Raw genomic sequence first — 26,980 nt, 5'->3', positions numbered from 1 at the left:
TTAATTTGGCGATGCTGATCCACCCACAGATCCCTGAACTCAGCAACCTGGATCCTGTCTAATGCTCTGTGCCTTTGCACATGCTGTTCCTTAGACTTTCAACACCTTCCCTTGACCACCTGAGGTACTTCTACTCATCTGTCAAGGTTCTAGCCAGATATCATGTTCTCTGTGAGGCATTCTCAAACCGCTATGACTCCAACATCCTGATAGATTTAGGTTATCTGATAATGCCCTGTACATAGCTCTATATTTGTGCTTGTAAGATTAGATACTGTTCTTTTGTCTATTTCCCTCACAGATAAATGAGTTTGAGGTCAGGAATTATAAGGTACTTATCTTTGTATTCCCCATACCAAGCTCATAGCATGAAATGAATTAGTGTTTACTATATAAGTTTTTAAAAGTAATGAGTACTGTAGTTCAAAAAATTTTTTAACCACCCAATTGCTGTGCTAGTTCTCAGTAACTCTACTTTCTTTGCAAGGGTTGTGTCATGAACCACTACACTATTAAGGTAACAAGTATCCTTGTGGTTTTTTTTTTTTTCCCCTTTTCAAAGCTCTTAACTGCCATGTCATCCTCAAAGCAAACTTTGAGGTAAGATAACCATGTATCCATGTAAGAGGTGACGAAATGAGGCTCAGAGACCTTAAGGGACTTACCCAAAGTTACCTATATCTCAGTACAGTACAATACTTTATCTATTTGGCAAAGGATTTTCAAAGTCATTTTCAAGGAGTCCTAGGGTTTCATGGGAAGGGAAGGAAGGACAGGCAGTCATACCCATCCCCCACACACATATACAGACGTTTCAATTTGCATAACTCCACTCTCAGTTTATATACTTGCTTTACCATAATATTTTCTTTGGAGTGGGGTGAGAGGATGAGAAGAGAGTTTACTGCTTCTTTAAAAAATTTGAAAATCAAAACTGCATCATCTATAACTTTCAATTTAAGCCATTTAACAGGTCGAGGGATGTTTCAGCTGTATTATTTGGCTAATATTATAGAAAGATCATTTTTTGAGAATAGGCTAAAGTCAAGGGCCATGATGACAAAGAAATCTAACAATTGGGCATCTTTCTGACTCTAAGCCCCGCTTTAAGTTATCAGCCTACAGAAGTCCTGAATACTCGTCACCCTACCTCCCCTTTTATACTTACTAACAATGCCTGCCTAATGATCTCACTCTTATCAGTCCTCAGTTTAATGCTAATCCTTAACTATTTCAGACAATGAGAATCACTGTTACAAAGACAACCCTGACCATCAGAAGGGTAAGAATGCTTAAGACAATTGGCCACAGCAACACATTTGCTATCTTGACTGTATTTAACTCTCACCAATATGCCCATGCAGAGAAATAAACAATTGGCTCTTTTAGAAAAACGAATGTCTCATGGGATTTCCCATAAGACAACTGGCTCAACAGATAACAATGTCTTAGAATTTTAGAACCTGGCACAGCAGAGCTAGAAGGGCCTTCCCAGATCATTTAGTCTCGTCTGCTCATCAGACAACATGGGGATACTGAGGGCTTGACTGGGTAAAGCTCAGGCCCTCAGTGTAGTCCCCCTTTTTTCTCAACTTAGTTTAAGCTGTGAAAGGAGAGAATAGAACAGGAAGTGAAAGACCAGAGTGTGTCATCATTTATTAGCTCCAGAGGCTCACTTCTGGGACAGCTCTGACTTGTAGACAGCAACAGATTCAAGGCCAAGGGTAATCTGCATGGGAGAAAACTGTTTCTGTGATGACCATTCAGTTCCCAACCTCTGCCCTGTTCATCTGTTGACTGACACTCATATTATTCACAGTCCCCAGAGAAACGGAATATAGCAAAAATCTTGGCAACAGTTACAATAATATTACAGGTGTGAAATGGTCATGCCAAGCTCCAAGTAGTAGAAATTCAGGATTTCCTTCACCAGGGTTTCTTTGTGAATTTGTTAATCCCTTAGACTTATATTTCTTTTAGTCTTTGCCTAGCAGAAACACAACCCATTATCGTCATTTGATTGGCCTAAGTGAACTTCAGGTTGGTCTATTAAGGAAGGAGACAATACAGTTTCTCATGAATATGTTGGTATTCTTCTATGAAATGTACTTCGTTGATTTTGGAGTTAACCCTTCCTGTCCCATCTCATTAGGATGTCAAATTCCAGGTGTATGAACCCCCTTCACCCAAGGCTACCTAAGAGGCAAAAGCAATGAATCATGGAAGTTAATCTCATTTGTCTCCATCTGCTATATATATAGTCTCTCTCACTAACATCCTGATGGTGGATTCATGTTTGGGGTAAAGGATTCAAGGAGGAAAGAGAGGGTCAAAACTAATGACTATATCTTTAAAGTGTCACTGATACCACGTATGATGTTATTCTTCAGCCACGAGATATCCAGTTAGGACTTCAGCTACAAAATAGTATCTATTTCTTTCCTTGACCCTTCTTTGGGGGTGGGGGTGTGAAGGGGTGAACGTGCAGTAGCTCTCTGACGTCTTAATTTGCTACCCCCTAATTACCTGGGAACTGAATCTGAAATGAAAAAACCATGCCCTGGCATTAAGGGCTACCCCAGGGTGAGTGGGTGTCCTCTGATTACCCCCGGAAGGTTTCTTGGAGCTGTGTTATTTCAGCCCCCCTCAAACTGCAAGGCAGTGCCTCTATTTTTAATGAGAAATCCAATTCTTTCTCCTGTCATTCCTTGAGTTTTTCCATGCTGCTTCACTCAAGAGGTGCACCTTGGTGGCCTGTTTGCCTTAGTAAGCCCAACCGAATAAGGTTAAGGAATGACTGATGCCTAACCACCCTTCCAGACATTCACCACCCTGCCATTTAGCCTCCTCACAGAAAGGTAAAAGTCTAGTGTAAACTGATATAATGATCCATCCTCTGAGTCTCACTGAGTCCCCAGTTTTACAGATGGTCCTGAAATTGAGGTCTTTTGCAGGCTCCAGTACCCTGAAAAGTCTCCATCACTGAGTCCAGGTAAAGCAAAGCCCTTCACTAGAAATTTGAAGTCACAAAGTGAGTGATAAGTGTAAGGGGTTCACCTAATTGTGAGCACCATCAAGGTAAGAAGAAAGTCTCCATCTGTAGCTATGAGCACAGCGCTTGGAACAATGGAGGTGGGCAAAAAATGCCAGCCCAACGAACAACTACACATGGAAGTAACTGTATTTGGCCATACTGCCAAATTTCTCTGGTTGGAAGGATCAATGAGTAAGTTTTCTTGTGTTTTTGGAGGAGGGAGTAACAGAAAAGAAGAGAATATGAGTCTACAAGATCACTGGGAGGCTGGGTTTAAAGTAAGCTGAGGTTTGAGTTCTCTGGGTTTTGTTTGATAATTTTTTGCTTTGTTCTGTTTGTTTTGTCAGATGGCAGGGTTCTCTCATGACTTTTTTATCCCCCTAATTAAAAAATTTTAAAGATTTCCTTTTGCACAGAAGTGTCAGATTAATCCTTCAGTTGGCTACTAATATTGCCTTATCTCCCTTGGATTTATTCACAAATTTTTGTGGAGAGACTACACAATATGCCAGGCACTGTGCTAAACACACAGATACATGGTGAAGAAGAAACATAGCTCCTGCCCTCAGAGGGCTGATATTCTGGCGGGGGAGACAAACTTAGATGGAGACATTTAAGAAGTGACTAGAAGGAAAAGTAAGATGGAAAGAAGCAAGAAGGACCAGGAAGGCAAAGGAGAAGGAAGATGTTAGAGGTAGGAGAGTTTGCAAGAGGGAAGTGATGTAACAGATTTGCATTTGCCAAAAAATTCCAGCTGCGGAGTGGAGAACAAATTGTAGGGAGACATGAGTAGGTCATCAGGTGAAAACAGTCATGTCTTAGAAAGGGGAACGTAATGGGTGCTATGGGAACATAAAGCAAGAGTACTTAATCTGGCCCTGGAGATCAGGGAAGGCCTCCCTGAGGAAGTGACATTTAAGTGAGTTTTGAAGACTGGGTTAACTGTGGTGAGGAACATGATGGGGTGAAGACTGAAGAGAGTCTGTGTCATACCAATCTTCTGCCTTCACGAAGGCAGGCCTCATTGTTACTAACAATTTGGTCCTAGCCTGGAATGCCTGGTATCTTTTTTTCCCCAACCAAATCATGTCTATCTTTCTACAGCCCTCTCAAACCCCATTTTCTCTGATGATGACCAGATATAACTACTCTTGTTTCTAAACTCTTATTCTATGTCTGTCACTTAGCATTTAAAGTCATACTATTTGGTATTGTGACTTAAGGTTACACGTTTCCAAACTTCTTGTAAGTTCCTTGAATTTACAAGCTGTCTTGTATTACTTTGGCATCAGCCAGAGTACCTAGCCCAGTGATAGGCACATGAGGTATTCAATGAAAGAATGAATGAATGAGGCACTAGAGTCCCTGCAAGCCTCCTTTGGTAGTTCACTATTATCTGTGAAGCTGACAAGGAAACGGGTCTGCTTTCCCCATAAGATTTGCACTAAGTACTTGGATCCACAGACCTAAGATCTGAAATTGACAGCTCCTTCCCTCTGGTCATTGATTCTCATCCCCTTGCAATCCTGCCCCCCACCACCACCTTCTATTGTTTCTTCTGTCTTCTGGTTCTCAGCCAGAATGAGAAAATGGTCTAGCTGTCCTCAGAGACTTACGCCAGCCTGGACTGCTCTGCAGTGCCATGAAGGGCCAGGACTTTTGTTTACAGCTGGGAGCATGGTGAGGTGGTGAGCACAGCTGACAGCCCCACTCTGAAGCAAACATCAATCTTCCTCTGTCCTCTCGGCCAAGTTTCACAGACCAGCTCTATTGGAAGCTGGCTGTACCGGCCTGGGTCTCATTGACGTCCCACCCAGAACTCTGGCCTGGGAGCAGCGGGGTGAATCTCAGCTTTGTACCTTTTAGGAACTGCCCTTGCTCCTTTCTCTGTCCCCAGTTTCAAACCATTTTATCTCAACCTCAGGACCTTGAGAGAACATGTGCTCTGATTTCCCCATGCCCTAAACAGTGCGCCACCTCCCCAACCATATCTGCTCACTCCCAGCAGTGTACAAACCCGTCATTTGCTCAGTCACACAGTGAAAACACAAGAAAGAACGAACCAAACCACACAGTTTTCAATGGGTACTCTATGGAACCTGCCTTTCCAAGCAGGTTCAGGTTGGACCTGGAACGGTCAGGTCCCAAGTCCTCGAAAGTGTGTGTGTGTGTGTGTGTGTGTGTGCGTGTGTGTGTGTGTGTGCGTGTGACTTTGCCTTCAGGCAGCTTTCCCAATGTTTTATTTTTGTTGTTGTTGTTGATTTTTGTGTATGGTGACAGATAGGGATCCACTTCACTGTTTTAAAAACTGCAGGTCAGCTGGGCGTGATAGCTCATGCCTGTAATCCCAGCACTTTTTGAGAGGCCAAGGCGGGTGGATCACCTGAAGTCAGGAGTTCGAGACCAGCCTGCCCAACATGGCGAAACCCCATCTCTACTAAAAATACAAAAAGTTAGCTGGGTGTGGTGGCAGGCGCCTGTAATCCCAGCTACTTTGGGGGCTGAGGAAGGAGAATCACTTGAACCCAGGAGGCGAAGGTTGCAATGAGCTGAGATCGCGCCACTGCACTCTAGCCTGGGCATCAAGAGTGAAACTGCATCTCAAAAACAAAAAACAAAACATCAAAATAAAACAAAAACCTGCAAGTCAGATGGGGCCCGGAGCCTTCCAAGAATACCCTGAGGTCCTGAGTGAGGGCCTCTTTGCCCCATATTCTGCTCCCTAGTGTCCTCTGTCTTTAGCAGCTTTGTCCTCTCCAACACTCACCTGGGGTGATAATGAAGCCCCATTACACTCCTAGTTCCATCTCCTGCCCCAAGATTCCCTTTGCTTGTGTTTCTCTTCCTGCTGGCTAACAGTTTTTGCCAATTAGCTGAGGTCTGTTTCCATGGTTTTCAAGCTCCCTCCACTCTCAGTCGCCCAAGTGATATGATATACTTCTTTTACCAACAGTGGTTCATTACAGCAAGGCTTACCTGTGGGGTTTGGTGGAGGGGGACTGCAGGCAGGAGGATATTTCCCTTCTAGAAGACCTAGTCAGAATTTTTGGCAAAGGGGCTTTTTCAATCTAAAATGCCCCCCTCCCCAGATTTTTACAGGGTATGTCTCTACTAAAGGCTGTGCATTCTACCCAACTCCTTGGTTAATAAGTCCTCTTCTAAAGAGAAACCCATGTGCGTTCTCTTCCCCAGGACTGATGAAGCACTTAAAACATTTTTTGTCTTTTTAAATGTTTTATTATGGAAAACTTCAAAAATACACAAAAGTAGGAAAAATAGTATAATGAACTCCCACATAACAAGCATTAAGCTTCAACAATTTAGATGTGGCACTTTACTACTGGTTTGTCCTCTTTAATATGACAGCTTATATTTTCAAAAGGCATAGCTTTTATCATTCCCAGTGTAACGGGGACTGTAGGTGGAGGTTAGAAGCATAAGCAAATTTAACTCTGGAAAAATGACTCAAGACATCCTCTTGAGGCAGTGCTCAGATTGTAGGACTCAGCATACACTGGGAAAAAAGCAGTCCTCTTTTCTGTGGGTTGGTGTGTAGCACGGATGACTTTACATGATCATTCCAAGTGAAGTCTGTGGCTCAGGAAACCACACATTCTGGTAAATTGTATGCTCAACTATTAACTCAGGAAGGGGACAACAAGGAATTATGTGTGAGTCTGGCATCCCAAGGTCACCGAAGGACATTACTGATTAGGTTCAGGATCTCAGTGTTTTGGGTCATTTGAAGAAGTAATCTCTTTCTGTCAAATGGGTGGGTCAGTCTCAGGGTGGGGATTTGTCATAGGAGGAGAGAGGAACTAGAAGAGGATGGATACCCCTAAAAGGATAAAACTTTCCCATGACTATTTTCATCTTTGCCCTGGTCTCACAGGCTAGCAAACTAGGTTGACTCAGACTACATTTCTGGACTGGCTTTACAGAATTCCTGTGGAATGAGGCCGGTATAAATAGATAGAAAAACATCCTTATTAAAGAAATACCATTTGCTTAGCTGAAATATTAGATTTTATTTTTAACCTTTACATTAATGAAATGTTCTTCAAAAAAATCCAGTAAGCAAGTCAGAACCAAAATTTTAAAATATCAAATTAACCTCAGAATAGACCAATTTTATCTACTACCCAGAAACCATGGGAAAACACTGGTGTCTCTCTCCACCTTCCAGAACAGACTGACTACTACCTTCCAGACTTAGGAAGGCTCTTAGCCATGAGGTAAATCATGAGGTAAGACAGGGCCAGCAGAAAATGCTGGGCAGGTTGCACCCTCCCCAAGGGTGCCCAACTAATAAGGTAGAGTCCAGGCTGAAATTCATTCTTCAGCTGCTCTGGTGAGGCTGCAACAGCCTACAGAAAGAAAAGTTATTTTTTCTCACTGTTCCACTGGAATGGGCCCTTCTCTGCAATTTGTCTGCCCCCAGGTGGCATGCTTTTCTAATTAGCACAAAAGCAATGTATGAGCTAATGGTGGCCTTGAAAATTAACACAGAGTTCTCAGATCCATTGCCTGTCCTTTGAAGGCTGGGACCATAAATATTCTGTCTGGCCTTGGGCCTTGGAACCAAACATTGACCTAAGCTATTTTTCCATTCCAGTTGAAACAGACTGTGAAGACAGCAGTTCAGCTATACATTCAAAAGAGGAGTAATTCCCATTTTCTGAGAACCCACTAGTAAGTGGAGGTGGCAGGGGAAAATTCAAATTTGAGGCAGTAGCATGACATAATGGGAAAAAGCCTGGGCTTGGTCTGCCATTTACTTACTGAGTGTTTAACTTCTCTGGGCTTCAGTGAGGATTCGCTAAGATAACAGATGTAAAAAGCTGGGCACAGTGCTGTGTGGCACACAAGAGGCATTCAGTTCCTATGCCTTTTTCTGTTACCACCCTGACTCCAAAGTTAATTCACACTGTTCACATGCTTGGCCTTGAAACCTCACTCAGTAAAGCATAAGGATGGGTATACTAGACAGAATGTTAGAGCAAGAGTCAGGAGATGTGGGTCCCAGTGCCAGACATATCCCCTATCACAGTACCTTGGGTAAGTTACCTCCCTCTCCTGACACCATCAGTAAAACAGGAGAACACCCCTAGCTCTGATGCTGAGAGAAAAAAGCAGACATCACTTTTCTTGGGCATCTGCCATGAGATATGCGCCGTGTTAGGCCCTTTTACATACCGTATATCCTCTAAATCAGCACTGTCCAGTAGAACTTTTTGTAGTGGTGGAAATGTTCTATATCTGCACTGTCTAACATGGTAGCCACTAACTGTAAGTAGCTATCGAGCCCCTGGAATGAGACTAGTGCAACTAAGGATCTACATTTTAAAATTTCACTGCATTTAAATTTAGCCACATATGACTAATGGCTATACTATTGGATAGTGTGGCTCTAAGATTATGAAATAGAAATATTTGTTCCTATTTAATATGTGACACTGAGGCTTAGAAAAGTTAAATAACTTAAAGTCACTTAACAAGTAAATAACTAAACCAGATTCAAAGCCAAAAAGTAGAAAGCTTAGTAAAATAATATGGGCAGATATGCCAGGAATTATCCAGGCTCCGCTATTTACAAGTTATATGACCAAAGAAAAATAATTACACACTGCAGAATGCACTTTCATTATCTATAAAATGATGATATCATCCAATTTGCAGGCCTATTGTTGAGATTAATGGGTGTGTAGAGTGTGTGGCCCATAACAGGTTTTCAACAACTGTTTCCTCACCACCCTGATAACTTCAACACACATAGAAGAGATTTAGACATATGGCTGGGTGCAGTGACTCATGCCTGTAATCCCAGCACTTTGGGAGGTGAGGCGGGTGGATCACCTGAGATCAGGAGTTCAAGACCAGCCTGGCCAACATGGTGAAACCCCATCTCTACTAAAAATAGAAAAATTAGCTGGGCGTGGTGGCGCATGCCTGTAATCCCAGCTACTCGGGAGGCTGAGGCGGGAGAACTGATTGAACCGGGGTTGGGGGTAGGGGGAGGGAAGGGCGGAGATTGCAGTGAGCCAAGATCGCACCACTTCACTCCAGCCTGGGTGACAGAGCGAGACTCAGTCAAAAAAAAAAAAAAAAAAAAAAGAAGAAGAGATTTAGACATAAATAAAAAAGGCAATTGCAGAGTAAAGAGAACATTGTTTGGGGAATTAAAAAACAAGAAAGAAAACATTCAGAAGCTTTTACGTGATATCCTATTATAGAATGGAGATGAGGAAGGGTATGAGTAGGAAACACCGAAATATTTCCACTTACTTGGTTTCCTTTCCTGCACTCTTCTTGACACTCCAGTCAACATTAGCCAAAGCAGGGAACAAGTTATTTCTAATGTATTTTGAGGCTTGGAAAGACAAGTCATTATGGTTACACAACAGAGTACTATTAGGGGCTTGGGCTAGAGGCAGGTGAAGTTCAAATCCTGGTTCCCATACTTGTTGTGTGCACTAAGAAAATAATTTGACATCTCTACACATTAGTTTTCAATCTGTAAAATAGGACTGATAATATGGATGGTGTGTGAAAACATATACTGTGCATCATTTATTATTTTGCTTTACATTCTGTAGCACCCTCTAGTGGTGTATACAAAAATATGCATTGCATTTCTACTCTCCAAAGCAGTGGTTCTCAAACTTCAGTGTGTGCTGGAATCACTGGGATAGTTTGTAATAACACAGATTACCAAACCCCACCGTGAGAACTTCTGATTCATTAAGTTTGAGGTGGGACCTGAGAATGTGAATTTCTGACAATTTTTCAGGTGATGCTGATGTTTCTGGTACATCCAGGAAACACATCTTGTGAACCACTGCTCTAAAAAAATCCCTCTTGTGTACAAGTATATAAGATAGATAATTGAAAGGGGTATGATTTTTGTTGTTTGACTTTGATCTAGTACTGCTCATCTAATAAGGACTTGGTGATAAATTAAAAAAAAAATCGACATGAAGGATATAACACAGCATCTAAAATATAGAAAGCATACAAAAAACTGAGGATCACAGAACATAAATCATTTGCCCAGGGTACTGAGACTAGTAAGTGGTGGAATGAGGTTAACAATTAAGTCTCTTTCTCTTACTCCAAAGACACAATAAAGTCTATCAATACCACTACAGAAAATAGGGTGCAAACACACATATCTGATACAAATTTCAAGAGAAAAGGAAAATCAGTTTTCAATACCAGGGTCCAAGTTTTACTGATGAGTTCTTATCTCTTTACTAAAGTAACAGCTATCTGTATTTTCAGTTTGGGTGAGTTGCGAGCATTTGAAAAGGTGAGGAAAAAGGGTTAGGATCTTCAGCATCAGTGCTTGGGTCATTCATTAACTCTTTGATTAAACAAGGCAAGGACAAAAGAAGCGAGGGATGGAGAGGGGCCTTCCCCCCCGCCCCCCCACCCAAGGAGAAAAGGAAAGAAATGAGTAAAATTATTTGGATCTTGGGTCACAGTTCCCTGACTACTAGTGCTATTCACAGAAGCTGATTTTATTTTTTCCTAGGAATGAACGATATCAATGATGCCTTAGATATTAGCGTTCAGCAAATCAAGAAAGGGGAGGGGGGAGGGAAACAAAATCCCAGAATCCCAGGGACCACACAGCCAATCCTTTGCTGGGATTTGGCGGCATCTAGTGGCGAACTCGAGAGGTATAAACCTTACCCACAGAACTTTCTGGAAAATTAACAGTGCGTATTTGCCTGAAGAAGGTCAGTGTGCTTGCTTGGAGATCAGGACGCAAAGGTAAGAGCGCCCTAGTCACCATAAAAATCCGGAGTCTCTAACGGAGGGGAAGGCTGTCATAGATAGATATTCTCATAGGAAAATTGTATTTGTGCCAAGAGAACTGCACGCAACCTTGAAGGGAGGGGGGAGGTGTGGAAGAGGGGAGGGAGGAGGATACTAGACAACTTGAAAGAAGTCTCCCTTTGGAGTTGCTAATGTGACGATGGAAGGCTTTGGCTCTGAATCATTGGAGGGCTGTGGTTTACGACCGGATTTTGGCACAGAGGAGTATTTAAATCAGGGAAAGCCAAAATATTTCTGACAGTGCCCCTTTATCTCTGTTATTGTCGCCTTGCCTTAATTATTTATTTTCATTTTCATTAGAACATTTTCAAACAAAATACAGAAATAGATAACCTGCGCGCAGTAGCTAACCCCTCCCCGCAACTCCCACCCCAATCACGCACGCGGGCGCGCGCCGTGGCTCTCACCAGTCCAGACGCCAGGGGCGCACGCCTGCGCAAACACATCACCTCCAGCGCCACGAGGGCCGCTCACACAGCAACCCCAGGGGCACTCGAGCCTGCCCGCGCACTAACACACTGGCCTTAATGCCTTGCGCCCGTTGCACTCACGACCCTAACTCGCAAACACAGCAGAACCCCCCACTGCGCCTTTTTTTTCCATGTTCGGGGAGTTGCGCCACAGGCCTGGGGGCGTGGCTCCAGATTTGACCTCGCGCTTCCCCACTCGCGGGAACCTTAGCTCATTTCCGCCTATTTCCGCAGGCCACGTAGACACTTCCTCTCCCAGTGGGGGGCTGGGGGGAAACACAAACCCATAATGCCTCCCTGCAGGAAAAAAATTAAAAAAAAAAAAAAAAGGAAAAGGAAAAAAAAAAAAACCTTCTGGTCAGAGGAACTCTGGGTCGTGAAATAGGCCACGTGAACATTCTGCCCTATAGACTTATGACCCAACGGCTGTCACGCTTTTGGAGGGCGGGCTAAAAACCTAAGAGGGCGAACGTCATTGGCCGGAACTCGCACTGACGGAGGAAGAGGATTGGTTTGCTGTAGGCCTTAACAGTGAAGAAGCAGGTTGCTAGCACCCGCCTTTACTGCGGCGAAGTGTCATTGCTGACGTGGGGGTGGTTGTCCAATCATTTGGTTATGGAACATTCTAAAACTTAGACAAGACGATTGTGATTGGCTGAAGGGCATACGCCCTCCTCCAGGGTGACGTGTCTGCCTATGGATATCAGTTGCCAGAGAAACCTGGCTTTACTATGGCGGTTGGAGGAACGGCAGTGATCACACGTCGTCTGCTGGGAAGATCTGGATTCTCGTTTCAGGTTTCGGGGTGGGGGTGGGGAGAAAGGGTCGATGATTTCCTCTTTTCGTCGGGTATAGACGGGATTAGCTAGTTCCTTCACAATCGGTCAGAGCTGGATTCAGATTCCTGCTCGCCAACGCCCAGCTTGGGCAAGGCTCCTGTTCTTTCTGTGTCTCGGTTTCCATGTTTGTAAAATGGTGATAATAATAGTATCTACCTCAGAGACGTGTACTGTATAATGGTGCGTATAAGGCACGTAATATGAAGCCTGGCCCCTGAAGATATTAGCTATTGTTATGGAGATAAATAATACACGTAATAGAATGAGAAAAATTATAAATTATATAAATTCGCTAATTGTAGTGCCCTTTCTGCCATCAACTTCTTTCCTAGAATAAATTAAAGATAAAAGAGATATATCAATTTTTACCAATGAAATAATTTGCTCTTTGGGAATTGCCTCAAAATTGCAGAGATTGTAATTTTCCCATGTTGAAAAGTTAAATAAAAGGTGGGGGGGTGGAGTGCGAGAAAGAAAGAGATGGAGAACGAGAGCGAGCTGGAGATGAACCACATGCGATGAGTAGGCCTTGTTTGGATCCTGAATCGAACACACCAACTGTAAAAATATGTTTAAGACGCATCGGGAAAATTGGAACATGGATTCGATATTTGATGTTTTTTAAGGAATTGATGTCAATTTTTTTAGGCGTCACAGTAGTATTGTGATTATGTTTTCAAATTGTCCTTTTTTGTAGAGACATATACGAAAATATTTACGGATTAAATAATATAATGTCTGGGATTGGCTTCTAAATACATTAATGACTAGGATTTGCTTCAAAATAATCTAAGCGGTAGGGGGAAATGGGGAGGGGTATAGATGAAACAAAATTGACCCTAAATTAATAATAGTTTTTGCTGAGTGATAGGCAGTGGGTTCCGTATATTAATCTGCTTTCCTTGGTATACGTTTAAATTTTTGTATAATAAAATACAGAAGTCAGATATTCCCGTGAGCTTGAAAAAGTCGGGGGTGGGGGGGAGCAGTGGGTGGGGTTATAGATGAAACAAGATGGCCTTCAGTTGGTAATTGTTGAAAGCTGGATGATGGATTCGTGTAGGTTTGTAATACTATTCTTTTATTTCATCCATTTGAAATTATCTTTAAGGAAAAGTTAAAAAAATTGTCAGAAATTATATAAATATACAATAAGTTAAATTTGAAAATGTAGCCACAAGAAAGGAAAAAGAAATACTTGTACATTATTTATCAGCTTTGGTGTCCTTTGTGTGTGATGAAATTGCATTGGCTGATGTAGAAGAAAGCCATATCTCATATCTTTTTATTTTATGTCCTTTCCTGTCCTTTTGTTTGACCTTCTAGGTCACCATCAGAAAAGCTAAGTTTGCTGTATAGTGAGGATCAGGAGGTCTGATCCTGATTGCAGAACCTTCCCTGATTACAGAATCTTGGGTAAGTGCCTCCCTTCTGGCCTCAGTTCTTAAACAAGATAATACCATATAACCTTCCTAACTGTCCAGGAATATTTTGAAAATTAATAAGCTCCTATCTGGGAAAGTAGTCTAAATTCTGAGAAGAGAAGGATGGGGCTAAGTCCATTGGTAGTTTCAGTATAGAAAGTACATAAGCAACAGAGGACTGTGTAATCTTACATCTCTTGATAAAAGATATTACAGTCAATCCCCTGTAGTAGTTCCACAGTTCCATATATTACATTTTTCTTTGGAGCATCCTATATGCAGCATAGTTTAGTGGTTAAGAGCAAATACTTCCTGAATTTAAATCCTGGCTCTGCCACTTAACTATGTGATCTTGGGTAAGATACTTACTCACTTTATACCTAAGTTCCTCATATATGAAGCAGAGATGATAATAATAGTTCCTACTTCGTAGGATTGTTGAGAGCATTACATGTAAAGTACAAGGACAGTGCATGGCACATATAAGTATTTGCTTTAATAATAATTATGGTTCTGTTAGTCCTGATAATCTCCTGTTTTATCTACACATTTACACCTACTTCTAAAAGCAGTGGATATCTCTTTTTGGAATTGTGTAAAAATAATAATAATTAATACTGTTGGTTTCTCTCCTCGTTTTCCAGAAGCAGCAGTTACCACTAGAACTGAATTCCGAAATTATGACTTCTGGCTTGTCTTAACAATCTAGAAAGGTTTTAAGTATATTGATCATATTTATTTATGAGAAAATTTCCAGGAGCTATAATTTTAGCTAGCAGTTCAAACCAAATTTATAAATAAGCAAGTCTTTTCACTGAATATTCAGTCTGCTAACAGCTTTTACATCATTCCTCCTTTGTCTCAGACTTAAAAAAAATCTATTAAATGTAATGGAAATGTTTCAAGATCCAGAAGAGAAAATTGATATGAATGTAACTGATATGGTATATGTGCATTTAAAGGTTTATTCCAACAAAATGTTATTCACACTCTTTTCTGACATATGCATACACAAAAGATGTTAGCATTTGCAGTCTGATTCCCAAATGACACATTGCTTGTGTGGAGAGATGAAGTAAGGTTGAAGGTTTTTCAACCTTTTGACAGCTACATATGGAGTCACTGTAATTTCCTTTTTTTCCTCCCTTCTGAAAAGTAGGTTTCAGCAGGTAGGTTTCAGAGGAGGGCCCTGCCCTCGTGGAAGAGATGCATTAGATCGGTAGGCACCGAATACCTTTACATGAGACCATTTAGAGAATGATTAGGGGCTAAAGGTAGGGGGTGGACTGTTGAGCCAACAGGGACTCAGAGAAAGCAAGGGTCAGGGTGACCTGAAATAGAGAAAAAAAATCTCACAAAGGAAGAGGACCTTGACCTGGCTCTCAGAGAATGGGTGGAACTTAGGAGGGAATGAGCCCAGTCTGAATGGTATGTCTACAAAGTATACTATGTGCAGTGATGATTAACTGAAAAATTGGGCTGACCATTTGTGAGATCCATGAATAAGAGTAGATCAGAAAGTCAGTGTGAGTTTTAAATATATATATTTTATTATAAAATGTTAATCACATAATATGTGGAGTCACTTGATAACCTTTTCTATTGGTCCTAGTGTTTTGCTATTTAAAATAATACTGCATTAAATATTCTTAGTGTAGCCATCCATTTACAAGTGTTATTCAAGAGCAACATTTATGCCTTTAAGCTGTGATAATTAAATTAATACGGGGGAGAACTGTCAGATATACCACTGTGACAGAACAGATGGCCTAGAGACAGTGATACCTTTAAAAGTTAAATAATTGCTGAGCGTGGTGGCTCACGCTTGTGATCCCAGCACTTTGGGAGGCCAAGACGGGTACGAGGTCAGGAGTTCAAGACCAGCCTGGCCAAGATGGTGAAACCCCCGTCTCTACTAAAAATACAGGCGGGTGCCTGTAATCCCAGCTACTCGGGAGGCTGAGGCAGAGAATTGCATGAACCCAGGAGGCGGAGGTTGCAGTGAGGCGAGATCGCGCCATTGCACTCCAGCCTAGGTGATAGCGAGACTCCGTCTCAAAAAAATTTAAATAATCAAAAATAATTTGGAAGAGAGTACCTTGAAAGACCCATATACCTCTGAGAATTTAGAATGTTATAAAGTGGTATTTCATACCAGTGGGGAAAGAATAAACTCTTCAGTGGTTAATATTAGAAAAAGTTAGTTATATATTTGAGGAAAACTATAAAAGTACCAATAATGGGTAGGAAATCACTTCTACAGTATTTTTGGAGCATTTTCCCTAAGCATGATGTAAAAGCCAAAGGTCACAAGGGAAAAAGCTGATAGATTTGTCTGTGATATTGAGAGATGTATGCACATATACATAACAACAGTCTTACAGTAAGACACCATTAGACAAACTGATGGTTTGGAAAAAAATTTCCAACATAAAATAAAACTAATATTTAATTGTTAGAAAATAATAGCAAACAACCTAGTAGAAGAGAACAAAAATATTCATATAAGATAACGTATGTGACCAGTGAATGTATGAAAAGATGACATCACACAAATTCAAATGAAATTATCTTTTTTTTTTTTTTTTTTTTTTTTTGAGACGGAGTCTCGCCCTGTCTCCCAGGCTGGAGTGCGGTGGCCGGATCTCAGCTCACTGCAAGCTCCGCCTCCCGGGTTCACGCCATTCTCCAGCCTCAGCCTCCTGAGTAGCTGGGACTACAGGCGCCCACCACCTCACCCGGCTAGTTTTTTGTATTTCTTAGTAGAGACGGGGTTTCACCATGTTGGCCAGGATGATCTCGATCTCCTGACCTCGTCATCCGCCCGTCTCGGCCTCCCAAAGTGCTGGGATTACAGGCTTGAGCCACCGCGCCCGGCCTCAAATGAAACTATCTTACTACATGTTAGGTTGGCCCAGGAAAAGCCCCTCTCCTTTTTTTTTTTCAAAAAGATGTTTTTCCAATGATCTTGAAGTCATGAAAAAATGAACTTTTATATTTTTGTTAGGAGTACAAATTAAAACAGTTCTTTGTGAGATGAATTTGGCTCTATCTCATAAAAGTTATAAATAAGCAAATCCTTTGGCTAAATAGTTCCTCTTGGAATATATCCTTCAGAGGTACTTAATGCTCTAATATTTGTATACACTGATGTGCATTGCAGTATTTTTGTGATAATGAAATATTGGGAAAAGCCTAAATGTTCAGAGACTGGTTATAGTACATAACAGATTAAAGAATGTGTTATGACTATTAAAAAGAAAAGGTAGGTATGTACTGACATGGAAAGATGCCCATGATAAGTGAGCAAGGCAAGGTGCAGAGCAGTATGCATCTCACATTTGTCAAAACAAATAAATGCATGCTATATATTCACATACCTATGTGTATAATATACACATTGAGTCTTTAAAGTTACGTTTTATGTGAATGTGTACATGAAAAGATTTGAAGGCATACATGCTCATTCAGAGGATACTCCTAGGATTGGGGTGGGAGAGGGGTAGGTGATAAGGGAAGAATGTTCACATCTTTATATAATTTGTTATCTATAGGTATATAAAAGAAATATAAATGGTACCACAAGATCTAATTCATTGAGGTGAACGAAGATTGTCAGTTCATAACTTACAAACTACTGGATGGATTAAGGAGTTAAAATAAAAGAAATCTATCAAAATATTTGTTCTTAATTTTTAAACTTAAAAATGAAAGGAAAAAAGTATTTTAAAATGATCCCCAGTGCTGGCCAGAGCGTGAGGCATAGTAAATATTTTTACACACTGCTTGTAGGATTAGAAATTGGCACAACTTGTGCAGAGGGAGTAATTTGGCAATGTATTGAGAGTGTTCTATCTCTTGACTCACTAAGCCCACTTCTGAGAGTCTTAAAGGAATAATAGGAAGCAAGAGTAAAAAATGTTTACACAAAATGTTTTCATTGATTATTAAAGAATATATTGGTGGGAGGTGTGCATTGGATATTTCCAGGGAAGGAGTGGCTAAGTAAATTAAGGTATGCTCATTTGATGGAATCTCTTATATGACTCAAAATGGATGCATATTATAACCTTAACATGGGAAGATTATTGGTTATCATAGTAAAGTTTTTAAAAGAAAAAATCTAAGCTTTGATAGCCATTATGAGCTCACCTCTGTTTAAATGTATTATTTATACAGAGATTAAACTGTTGTAAAAATTAAAGATAGAAAACTAAGACAAACATAAGTACAAAAGTGTTTTCTGAATTTCTGGTTTACCCTAGAGCTGACCTGTAGGGAACAGGTGGGAAAATAGTTAATGACTGTTGTCCCTAATTTATGCCCCAATTTTCTCCATGTGTTGAGTCACAGCTCCCTCCACCCCTATTCACAATTATATACCCACCAGGGACCAGTCTGACTTCCAGAATGGTTTTTGTCCAGCTTGGCTCTACTTAATGTGTTTTACACAGTCTGGTTGGCACTAGGTCACGTTGCTTTCTTTAGGTGATATTTTCACTATCATCCTTTTGTTTTATGGAACCTCTGCACTATGAGCCCCAAGATGGGCTTTCTGGATTTACTCATGCAGGTTGAGTATCCCTAATCTGAAATGCTCCAAAATCTGAAACTTTCTGAGTGCCAACATGCCACTAGTAGATGATTCCACATCTGACCTCATGTGACAGGTGAAAAAGAATGTTTAAAATACTATATAAAATTACCTTCAGACTATGTGTATAAGGTGTATATGAAACAAATGAATTTCCTGTTTACACTGGGGTCCCATCCCTAAGATATTCTCGTGCATATGCAAATATTCCAATATCTGAAACACTTCTCATCCCAAGCATTTTGGATAAGGAATACTCAACCTGTAGTAACAATTCTCAGAAGTCTTCAGATACTGTATCTGCTCTGTCCTGGTCACAAAGCAATTCTTTTAGAAACATTATTCTAGAAGCATGATAGCTTACAATTTAATGCCATGATACACTGGCCACTATCACCACTGTCTGATCCTTCACAGGATGTGTCTCCGTGTCCCTCTCAGCCAGAAAGTTTCTGATTCCCACAGGGATCAGTCTCCATATTTACAAATTTTGATGCTTTCTGAAGACTGACTTTACCCTTGAATTTCTGCTCAAAGCTTTGTGCTCTTTCAGTTAGAGGATATTGTTTGCTTAGTGAAAGTACTAGCATCCAGGCCTCTCTTCCCAATAACTGGCTTTCCTGATTCAGGGATCTAGTCTTCAAGCATGCGTGCATATTTATTTATTTATTTGACAGAGTCTCACTGTCACCCAGGCTGGAGTACAGTGGCACAATCTCCTGGCTCACTGCAACCTCCACCTTACAGGTTCAAGCGATTCTCCTGCCTCAGCCTCCCAAGTAGCTGGGATTATAGGTGTGCACCACTATGGCTGGCTAATTTTTATATTTTTAGTAGGGACGGGGTTTCACCATGTTGGCCAGGCTGGTCTTGAACTTCTGACCTCAAGAGATCCACCCACCTCAGCCACCCAAAATGCTGGGATTACAGGCTTGAGCCACCGTGCCCGGCCTTCTTTTCTTTTCGCCCACAGGTGCTACTACCAAACATTTCTTATCTCTGATTTTCTTCTCAGAGCCTCCCTGATGCCTGCCTACACAGTGTTAACGGCTACAGAATGGCTGATGGGCTTTTTCTTTAGGTGAAAGTTGTAGTTACTAGAGAAACCTGGTTTAAGGCTGGTCTACCATCATCCCTTTCTCAGAAGTTACCCTGATTTTAACAGGCTGGTATTTATCTGTCTAGATATTTCCATGCACATTTATAGACATCTGTTTAAAACACACACACAAATGAGAGCACACTCTTCCCAAAAACTATTTCACACTAATGTTTATTTCTGTACCTGTACTATCTTTTTTTTCTTTTTTTGGAGATGGAGTCTCTGTCGCCCAGACTAGAGTGCAGTGGTGCGATCTCAGCTCGCTGCAACCTCCGCCTCTCGGGTTCAAGCAATTCTCCTGCCTCAGTCTCCTAAGTAGCTGAGACTATAGGCGTGCGCCACCATGCCCGGCTACTTTTTTTGTTTTTTGTATTTTTAGTAGAGACGGGGTTTCACTACATTGCCCAGGCTGGTCTCAAACTTCTGACCTCATGATCTGCTTGCCTCGGCCTCCCAAAGTGCTGGGATCACAGGTGTGAGCCACCGCGCCCGGCCTTATCTGTCTCTTTACGATCGTATTGCATTTGGGATCCTATAGTATTACGCCATCTGCCTGTTTACCTAATATATATTGAACATCTTTCCATGTCAGTACATGGATCTCTGCTTAATTCATTTGAATGTTCTTCTGTAGTAGTCATACATAATTTATGTTATCATTTTCCTATTGAAGAATAGGTAGGTGTTTTCCAGTTCTTCAGTACTGCAAACACCACTACATTGAACATCTTTGTATCCATGTACAAATACTCTGGCAAGGTACTGTGCTAGCTGTTCAGCCTCATCACCTTTATGAAATTCTCACAGGAGCCTGTGAAGGCTATGGGTAATTTGCCACATTCCACAGATGAGAAAAAGAGGCTAAGAGAGCTTACATGTCTTGCCTGAGGTCTCACAACTCATCAGTGATGGAGCCTAACTGAAGTAAAGGTCTGTCTGACAGCAGAACTCAAGTATTTTCTCTCATACCACGATTTACAATTGCAGTATATGATTGATATATGTGTTTAAACATATAAACCACATGTTTATAAATTACTCATTTTTTTCTTTTCCTTAGATGATTTCACAAAAGTTCATCTTCATTGCAGATACCTGCCTTTCTTTCTAGGTTGTATCTCCCACTTCACCCTTCTAGACCATCCCAGAAGATCTATAAGATTTCATCTGGGAAATCACTAGGAGTTCTTGGAAGGGAAAGAAGGAAGATTGTGTAAGTCAAAGGAATTGTTTCCTCTGTCACACCGTAAGAATAATGGAAGACTATTTTTGCATCCTTTTCTCACTAGCACTCCCTGCTGCACTTTACACTGTAGATTATACCTGTTTCTTCTTGGAACGCTCATCTTCTTTGGCATCCAAAATGACATTCTTCTAATTCTGTTATGGCTACTCTTAAAATTTTTGTTTCATTTGTGGTCTCTATGCATCCCTTAAATGCCTTTCGTCCTTACGTTTTCCAGAATTCCATACTTGAAGTTCTTCCTCTCTTCTCCCTGATTTCATTGGCCCTCGTAGTGTCTACTACCAGCTATGTGATGTTTACTCTCAGATCTCCATTTCTGGCTTTTACTTCGCACCCGAGCTTTAATTTTGTGTGTGTGTGTGTGTGTGTGTGTGTGTGTGTGTGTGTGTGTGTGTTGGGGGAGGTACCCAGTTAGCTGGACGAAACTGAGCTTTATAATTTTATGTTTAACTGTACACCTCACACGCAATAGGCCCAACACAACTTTTCCTTCAATCCATTTTCTCCTCCTGTAAATGGAGTATTATCATTTGGTGATAATACTAATGACCTAATCACCCATACCTGGGAGTCATCACTGACTCCTCCCTCACCAATCTTTTTTTTAGCTTCTTCAACAATCACTGACGGTGGTGTCATGTACCATTTCTTGTATCTGCTCCCAAGCCATTTTGTGCCTATAACTATCATTATACTAACCTTATTGTTTTATAATTGTCACTTTAGATATTTGGATCTCTAGCACCTACCATAGTACCTGTCCCAAAGCAGATATGCAGTAATGTATAATGACAAACTGAATAGATTAATGAATGGATGAATTACCTATGTTCTGTCATTTTATTTCTGATTCCAAACTAAACCCTAAATTCAGCGCTTTTATTAAATTCTTTAATTACCCAGGTTTGAAATTGCAGATTCCTCCCTCCTTTGTTTACTATATTCTTAATGATTTCTGTATTCTTCAGTTTCTCTTGCCTCTGTCATCATCCTAGTTCAGACCTTTCTGGACTTACACAAGAACCTTTACTGTTATTCATTTTGCCCTTAGTCAACTAAGTATAACCTTCCCTATTCCATATTGTCATTTCTCCTGTTCAGAAGTCTTAAATTTCAACTCCACTGCCTTTTATAGTTTCTTTTTCATTTAATTCCTTCTTTCTTTAAAATTGCTTTCCTATCTTGTGAGTGGCATCAACAGAGTAATTTGTGGGTAGATGTGATGAGTATTTGGGTGAGATGAGAGTAGTGGCTGGTAGTGAGGATCAGAGAGAGGGAAAGGAGGTAAAAAAAAAAAATCACTTATAAAGAGTCCTGAAATGGGATTTGAAATCCAGATTTTAAGGGAGTTAGAATGTGTTATGCTCTGATGGGCCTTTATGAAACATAAAGGTTGCCATAGAAAACAACCAAGTAAAATATTTTATATATTACAGTGGTTGGAATAAAAACAGGGTTGAATGAGTTCCAGAAAGCAGGGTTCTCAACCTCGTGGACAGCAATCTGCAGAAGAAGAGAACTTCAAAAAACCAACTAGAAGCAACATGCAGAGAAGTAAGATGAGAGGGGCCTCCTCGGGAAAGAAGACAGCTGGTCCACAGCAGAAAAATCTTGAACCAGCTCTCCCAGGAAGATGGGGGGGTCGCTCTGCAGAGAATCCCCCTTCAGGATCCGTGAGGAAGACCAGAAAGAACAAACAGAAGACTCCTGGAAACGGAGATGGTGGCAGTACCAGCGAAGCACCTCAGCCCCCTCGGAAGAAAAGGGCCCGGGCAGACCCCACTGTTGAAAGTGAGGAGGCGTTTAAGAATAGAATGGAGGTTAAAGTGAAGATTCCTGAAGAATTAAAACCATGGCTTGTTGAGGACTGGGACTTAGTTACCAGGCAGAAGCAGCTGTTTCAACTCCCTGCTAAGAAAAATGTAGATGCAATTCTGGAGGAGTATGCAAATTGCAAGAAGTCGCAGGGAAATGTTGATAATAAGGAATATGCAGTTAATGAAGTTGTGGCAGGAATAAAAGAATATTTCAATGTGATGTTGGGCACTCAGCTGCTCTACAAATTTGAGAGGCCCCAGTATGCTGAAATCCTCTTGGCTCACCCTGATGCTCCAATGTCTCAGGTTTATGGAGCACCACACCTACTGAGATTATTTGTAAGAATTGGAGCAATGTTGGCCTATACGCCCCTTGATGAGAAAAGCCTTGCATTATTGTTGGGCTATTTGCATGATTTCCTAAAATATCTGGCAAAGAATTCTGCATCTCTCTTTACTGCCAGTGATTACAAAGTGGCTTCTGCTGAGTACCACCGCAAAGCCCTGTGAGCGTCTACAGACAGCTCACCATTTTTGTCCTGTATCTGTAAACACTTTTTGTTCTTAGTCTTTTTCTTGTAAAATTGATGTTCTTTAAAATCGTTAATGTATAACAGGGCTTATGTTTCAGTTTGTTTTCTGTTCTGTTTTAAACAGAAAATAAAAGGAGTGTAAGCTCCTTTTCTCATTTCAAAGTTGCTACCAGTGTATGCAGTAATTAGAACAAAGAAGAAACAGTAGAACATTTTATTGCCTAGTTGACAACATTGCTTGAATGCTGGTGGTTCCTATCCCTTTGACACTACACAATTTTCTAATATGTGTTAATGCTACGTGACAAAACGCCCTGATTCCTAGTGCCAAAGGTTCAACTTAATGTATATACCTGAAAACCCATGCATTTGTGCTCTTTTTTTTTTTTTATGGTGCTTGAAGTAAAACAGCCCATCCTCTGCAAGTCCATCTATGTTGTTCTTAAGCATTCTATCTTTGCTCAAATTGTTGAAGGATGGTGATTTGTTTCATGGTTTTTGTATTTGAGTCTAATGCACGTTCTAACATGATAGAGGCAATGCATTATTGTGTAGCCACGGTTTTCTGGAAAAGTTGATATTTTAGGAATTGTATTTCAGATCTTAAATAAAATTTGTTTCTAAATTTCAAAGCAAGTAATTTGCAGTGTGCCTTTCATGTTACTGAGGCTGGTATTCTGTGGTTATTGTAGAAATTTTAGAAAACATAGTAACAAATGCAAATAAGAATTGTGTAATTCTGCTGGATCATTCAAGATCCAAGCAATAAATAAATGGAACTCAAAAATGGATGATTTGACGAGAGTTAAAGAATTTTTTCCCTGAGTTGTCACCAGAGGGGTAGGGTTGTGGTGTATATTAGCTGGCTCAGGCTGCCATAACAAAGTACCAGAGACTGAGTGGCTTAAACAATAAATTTATTTTCTCACAGTTCTGGATGTTGGAAGTCAGATCAAGGTGTTGCCAGAGGATTTTTTTTGAGGCCTCTCTCTTTGGCTTCTACACAGCTGTCCTCCCTGTCATCACATGGCCTTTTTCTCTGTATCTGTGTCCTAATCTCTTCTAAGGACACTAGTCACTGGATTAGGACCCACCCCAATGACCTCATTTAATTTAGCTATCTCTGTAAAGACCCTATTTCCAACTACAGTCACATGCTGAGGTATTGGGGATTAGGACTTCAACATGAATTTGGTGGGTGTGGGGAGGGGTGGGTGCACAATTCAGGGCATAACACAGTGTTACTACCCCTCTGCAAAGGAGACGAGAGGAAAGGAAGTGGGGAGGAGCAGAGGGAGTGGGAGGTAAGGGAGGGGTTACTGGAATGGTATACAGCTGTGTGGAAAGGTCCATCTGACAGTAGCTGTAATCTTCAGGATGCAGTCAGCTCACAGCAACCCTGAAAGAGAAAATGAAATGAGAGGGAATAAATGCTTGACTTCGCGCTCTTCCGAACATCTGCTAGGTATTTCTCTTGGCCAAATTGGAAGCTGGAGGGCAAGGAAGACCTTTTGTATAGTCTGTGTTGGTAAGTGTGGGGGACACAGAGCAGGAAGGAAAGTAGATGGTGGGGAGGGGGCCGGAGGAGGGTGGTTGTGGGTGGTGAGTGGGAGGAGGACAAACGGGAGATACAAGCACACACCTGAAATAGTTAATACTTTACCATATATTCTTGGAATTATGTGTATACATAAATATTTGTAATAAAGATCACACAACTTTTTTTTTTTTTAACAAATTTGGATCAGATTATATGTATGGTTTTCTAAGTATTTTTCTCCCCAAATTGATATACAAAGGAAATTCAAGGCTAATAAAACTAGTTTATTTTTAAATGACCTAAAACATGAAAATGGAAAAATTCTGAGATTGGAAATTAAGGAGAAGTTGCCACATAGAAAAATTTGTTATAAAATGGTACCCTAAAAGTGTATTTTGGACACCAAAACAAATCAGGGTAACAGAATGGAAATATCTGTATCTGTGTATATGTGTTTAATTTGTTAGATATGTTAGAGGGAATATTTGAATTAGTGAAAGGATGGGATAGTCAAAATATTTGAGGGGAATGTTAGATCTTTTGCTTTACACTTTATTCCAAAGTACATTCCAAATGAATTAAAGATTTACATTTGATAAGTGAAACCATAGATTGTTTGTTTAAAATGAAGGATATTTTATCATGGCTCAGATGACCTTTCTAAATATTATTGACAGGATACCTACAGGAAAAGGTGGATAGATTTTCATACATAAATACTTTAAATAACTTTATTATAAAACAACATGAGAGGAATTATTAGGCATGCAACACAGAACAGAATAATCACAACACATAAATACAAATTGTTAATATCTTTAAAATTTAAAGGATTTTTTTACAAGTTATAAGAGACAAGGGAGATAGGCCATAGATGCACATAAGCTAATTTTGAAAAGAAATGCAAATTGCAAGTAAACAGGTTCATTTTCCCGAGACATAAATACTTAAAATAATGAAGTATTTTCTACCACTGTTGTCATCCCCCTTGCAATAGGTGCTAGTAAGTTATTGAACATACTTTTAGGTGTCTAGTCAATATATTGTCAGAGTAGTAGAAACCAGGCTAGGTTGTAGGCTGGCTACATTGTGACCATCACACCATCAAGTGATGACTAGACCCATCAGGTGTCAATTATTCTTCCCCAAATTCTGGACTGTTTTGGTTATGGTGTAGACAGAGAGGGGGAGTGGCAGGAGAAAGGATCAATGTAAAGAAGAAAGGAGGTTTGATAATTATATGCAGCCCATTGATTACTGAACCTAATTATCACATTTCTCTAACACTGGTACACAGCACATAGAAGTTGCTCATTAAATGTGCATTCAATGACGACTACGTCTTAGACCTTGCATCTTAGTGAATACTTCATTTAAATAGGCAAATCCCTGGCGTCAGATGGCTGAAATGATTCAAATTTTGCATTAGTGAATGATAGGTGACCAGATGGGCAGGCTTGGGGCCTCTCATCCTCATGTCCTCTGTGGAATCTAGGACCTAGCCAACTAACTGAGTTCTTGACCCCTATCCCATTAAGAAGACAGTTGTAACATAGCCCACGATATTCATGAAAACATTCCAAAAGAAAATAAGGATTTGTTAAGGTAAGTTTGAATAGGAGGCCTACCAAACAGATATGGATCTTAGTTCACACCCTTCAGCATATAAGAAATGTCACATTTTCAAAGCACCTTTAAATGAATATAAATATGACTCTGATATCCAATCCTAGCATGCTAGTGGGAAATCCACATCAGTTATTACTGGGGATTCCTCATCTCCATTAGTTGTACAGGCATTCTATGGTCTTATCTAGCACCAAAGCCTGAGGAGATCCCTGCTGTCTTCAGCTGTCTGTCCACACTGATTAGGGATGAGGTGCTCATTTACTGAACTGGCATGGTATCTTCAGATCCCTTGTCCCTGCTGCTTCTATCCAACCCTCTGGGTAGTGGAATGTTTGCCAAGACCAGGTGACCAGCTTCCCCCGGCCCATCACAGAGTCTTCTTTGGGTCCTGATACAGAGAAATGCTCATGTCTCTGCTACTGAAAGGAAGTATAGACCCTGACCTCTATTCTCTTGCTGCCCTAAAATGCCCTCTATTCCCATCCAGGGACATCTGGCTTGACTTCATCAATGAATATAATCCTTTTCAGAATATATGGGCTGGGCACAGTAGCTCACGCCTGTAATCCCAGCACTTTGGGAAGTCGCAGGAGGATTGCTTGAGGCTAGGAGTTCAAGACAAGCCTGAGCAACATAGCAAGACCTAATTTCTTTTTTTTTTTTTTTTTTTTTTTGAGACGGGGTTTCGCTGTGTTGCCCAGGCTGGAGTGCAGTGGCCGGATCTCAGCTCACTGCAAGCTCCGCCTCCCAGGTTCACGCCATTCTCCTGCCTCAGCCTCCCGAGTAGCTGGGACTACAGGCGCCTGCCACCTCGCCCGGCTCATTTTTTGTATTTTTAGTAGAGACGGGGTTTCACTGTGTTAGCCAGGATGGTCTCGATCTCCTGACCTCTGATCCGCCTGCCTCGGCC

The 26,980-nt window shown here is 40.9% G+C and overlaps 1 protein-coding gene across 12 annotated transcripts; it reads left to right on the top strand.

Moving 5' to 3' along the window:
• Positions 1–10,745: 10,745 nt before the first annotated feature.
• MORF4L2 (mortality factor 4 like 2) lies at positions 10,746–23,537 on the top strand. 12 transcript variants are annotated; one of them, XM_015127906.3, is made up of 4 exons: positions 10,746–10,810; positions 13,512–13,601; positions 20,417–20,518; positions 21,988–23,537. In XM_015127906.3, exon 4 carries the CDS (start codon positions 22,012–22,014, stop codon positions 22,876–22,878), a length of 867 nt encoding a protein of 288 aa, XP_014983392.2. In that variant the 5' UTR covers positions 10,746–10,810; positions 13,512–13,601; positions 20,417–20,518; positions 21,988–22,011; the 3' UTR covers positions 22,879–23,537. The 12 variants fall into 12 exon arrangements, with proteins under 12 accessions (XP_014983392.2, XP_014983395.2, XP_014983394.2 ...); XM_015127909.3 differs by having other exon boundaries at positions 20,397–20,518; XM_015127908.3 differs by having other exon boundaries at positions 20,366–20,518.
• The last annotated feature ends 3,443 nt before the right edge of the window (positions 23,538–26,980 follow it).

This window comes from Macaca mulatta, chromosome X, assembly GCF_049350105.2.
Source record: "Macaca mulatta isolate MMU2019108-1 chromosome X, T2T-MMU8v2.0, whole genome shotgun sequence".
NCBI lineage: Eukaryota > Metazoa > Chordata > Mammalia > Primates > Cercopithecidae > Macaca > Macaca mulatta.
The sequence above is the reverse complement of the archived record's forward strand: the minus strand, read 5'-3'. Positions and strand labels throughout refer to the sequence as shown.

What these genes read in the sequence shown, in the direction of transcription:
- MORF4L2 (XM_015127911.3), top strand. Translation starts at nt 22,012, where the DNA reads ATGAGTTCCAGAAAGCAGGGTTCTCAACCTCGTGGACAGCAATCTGCA.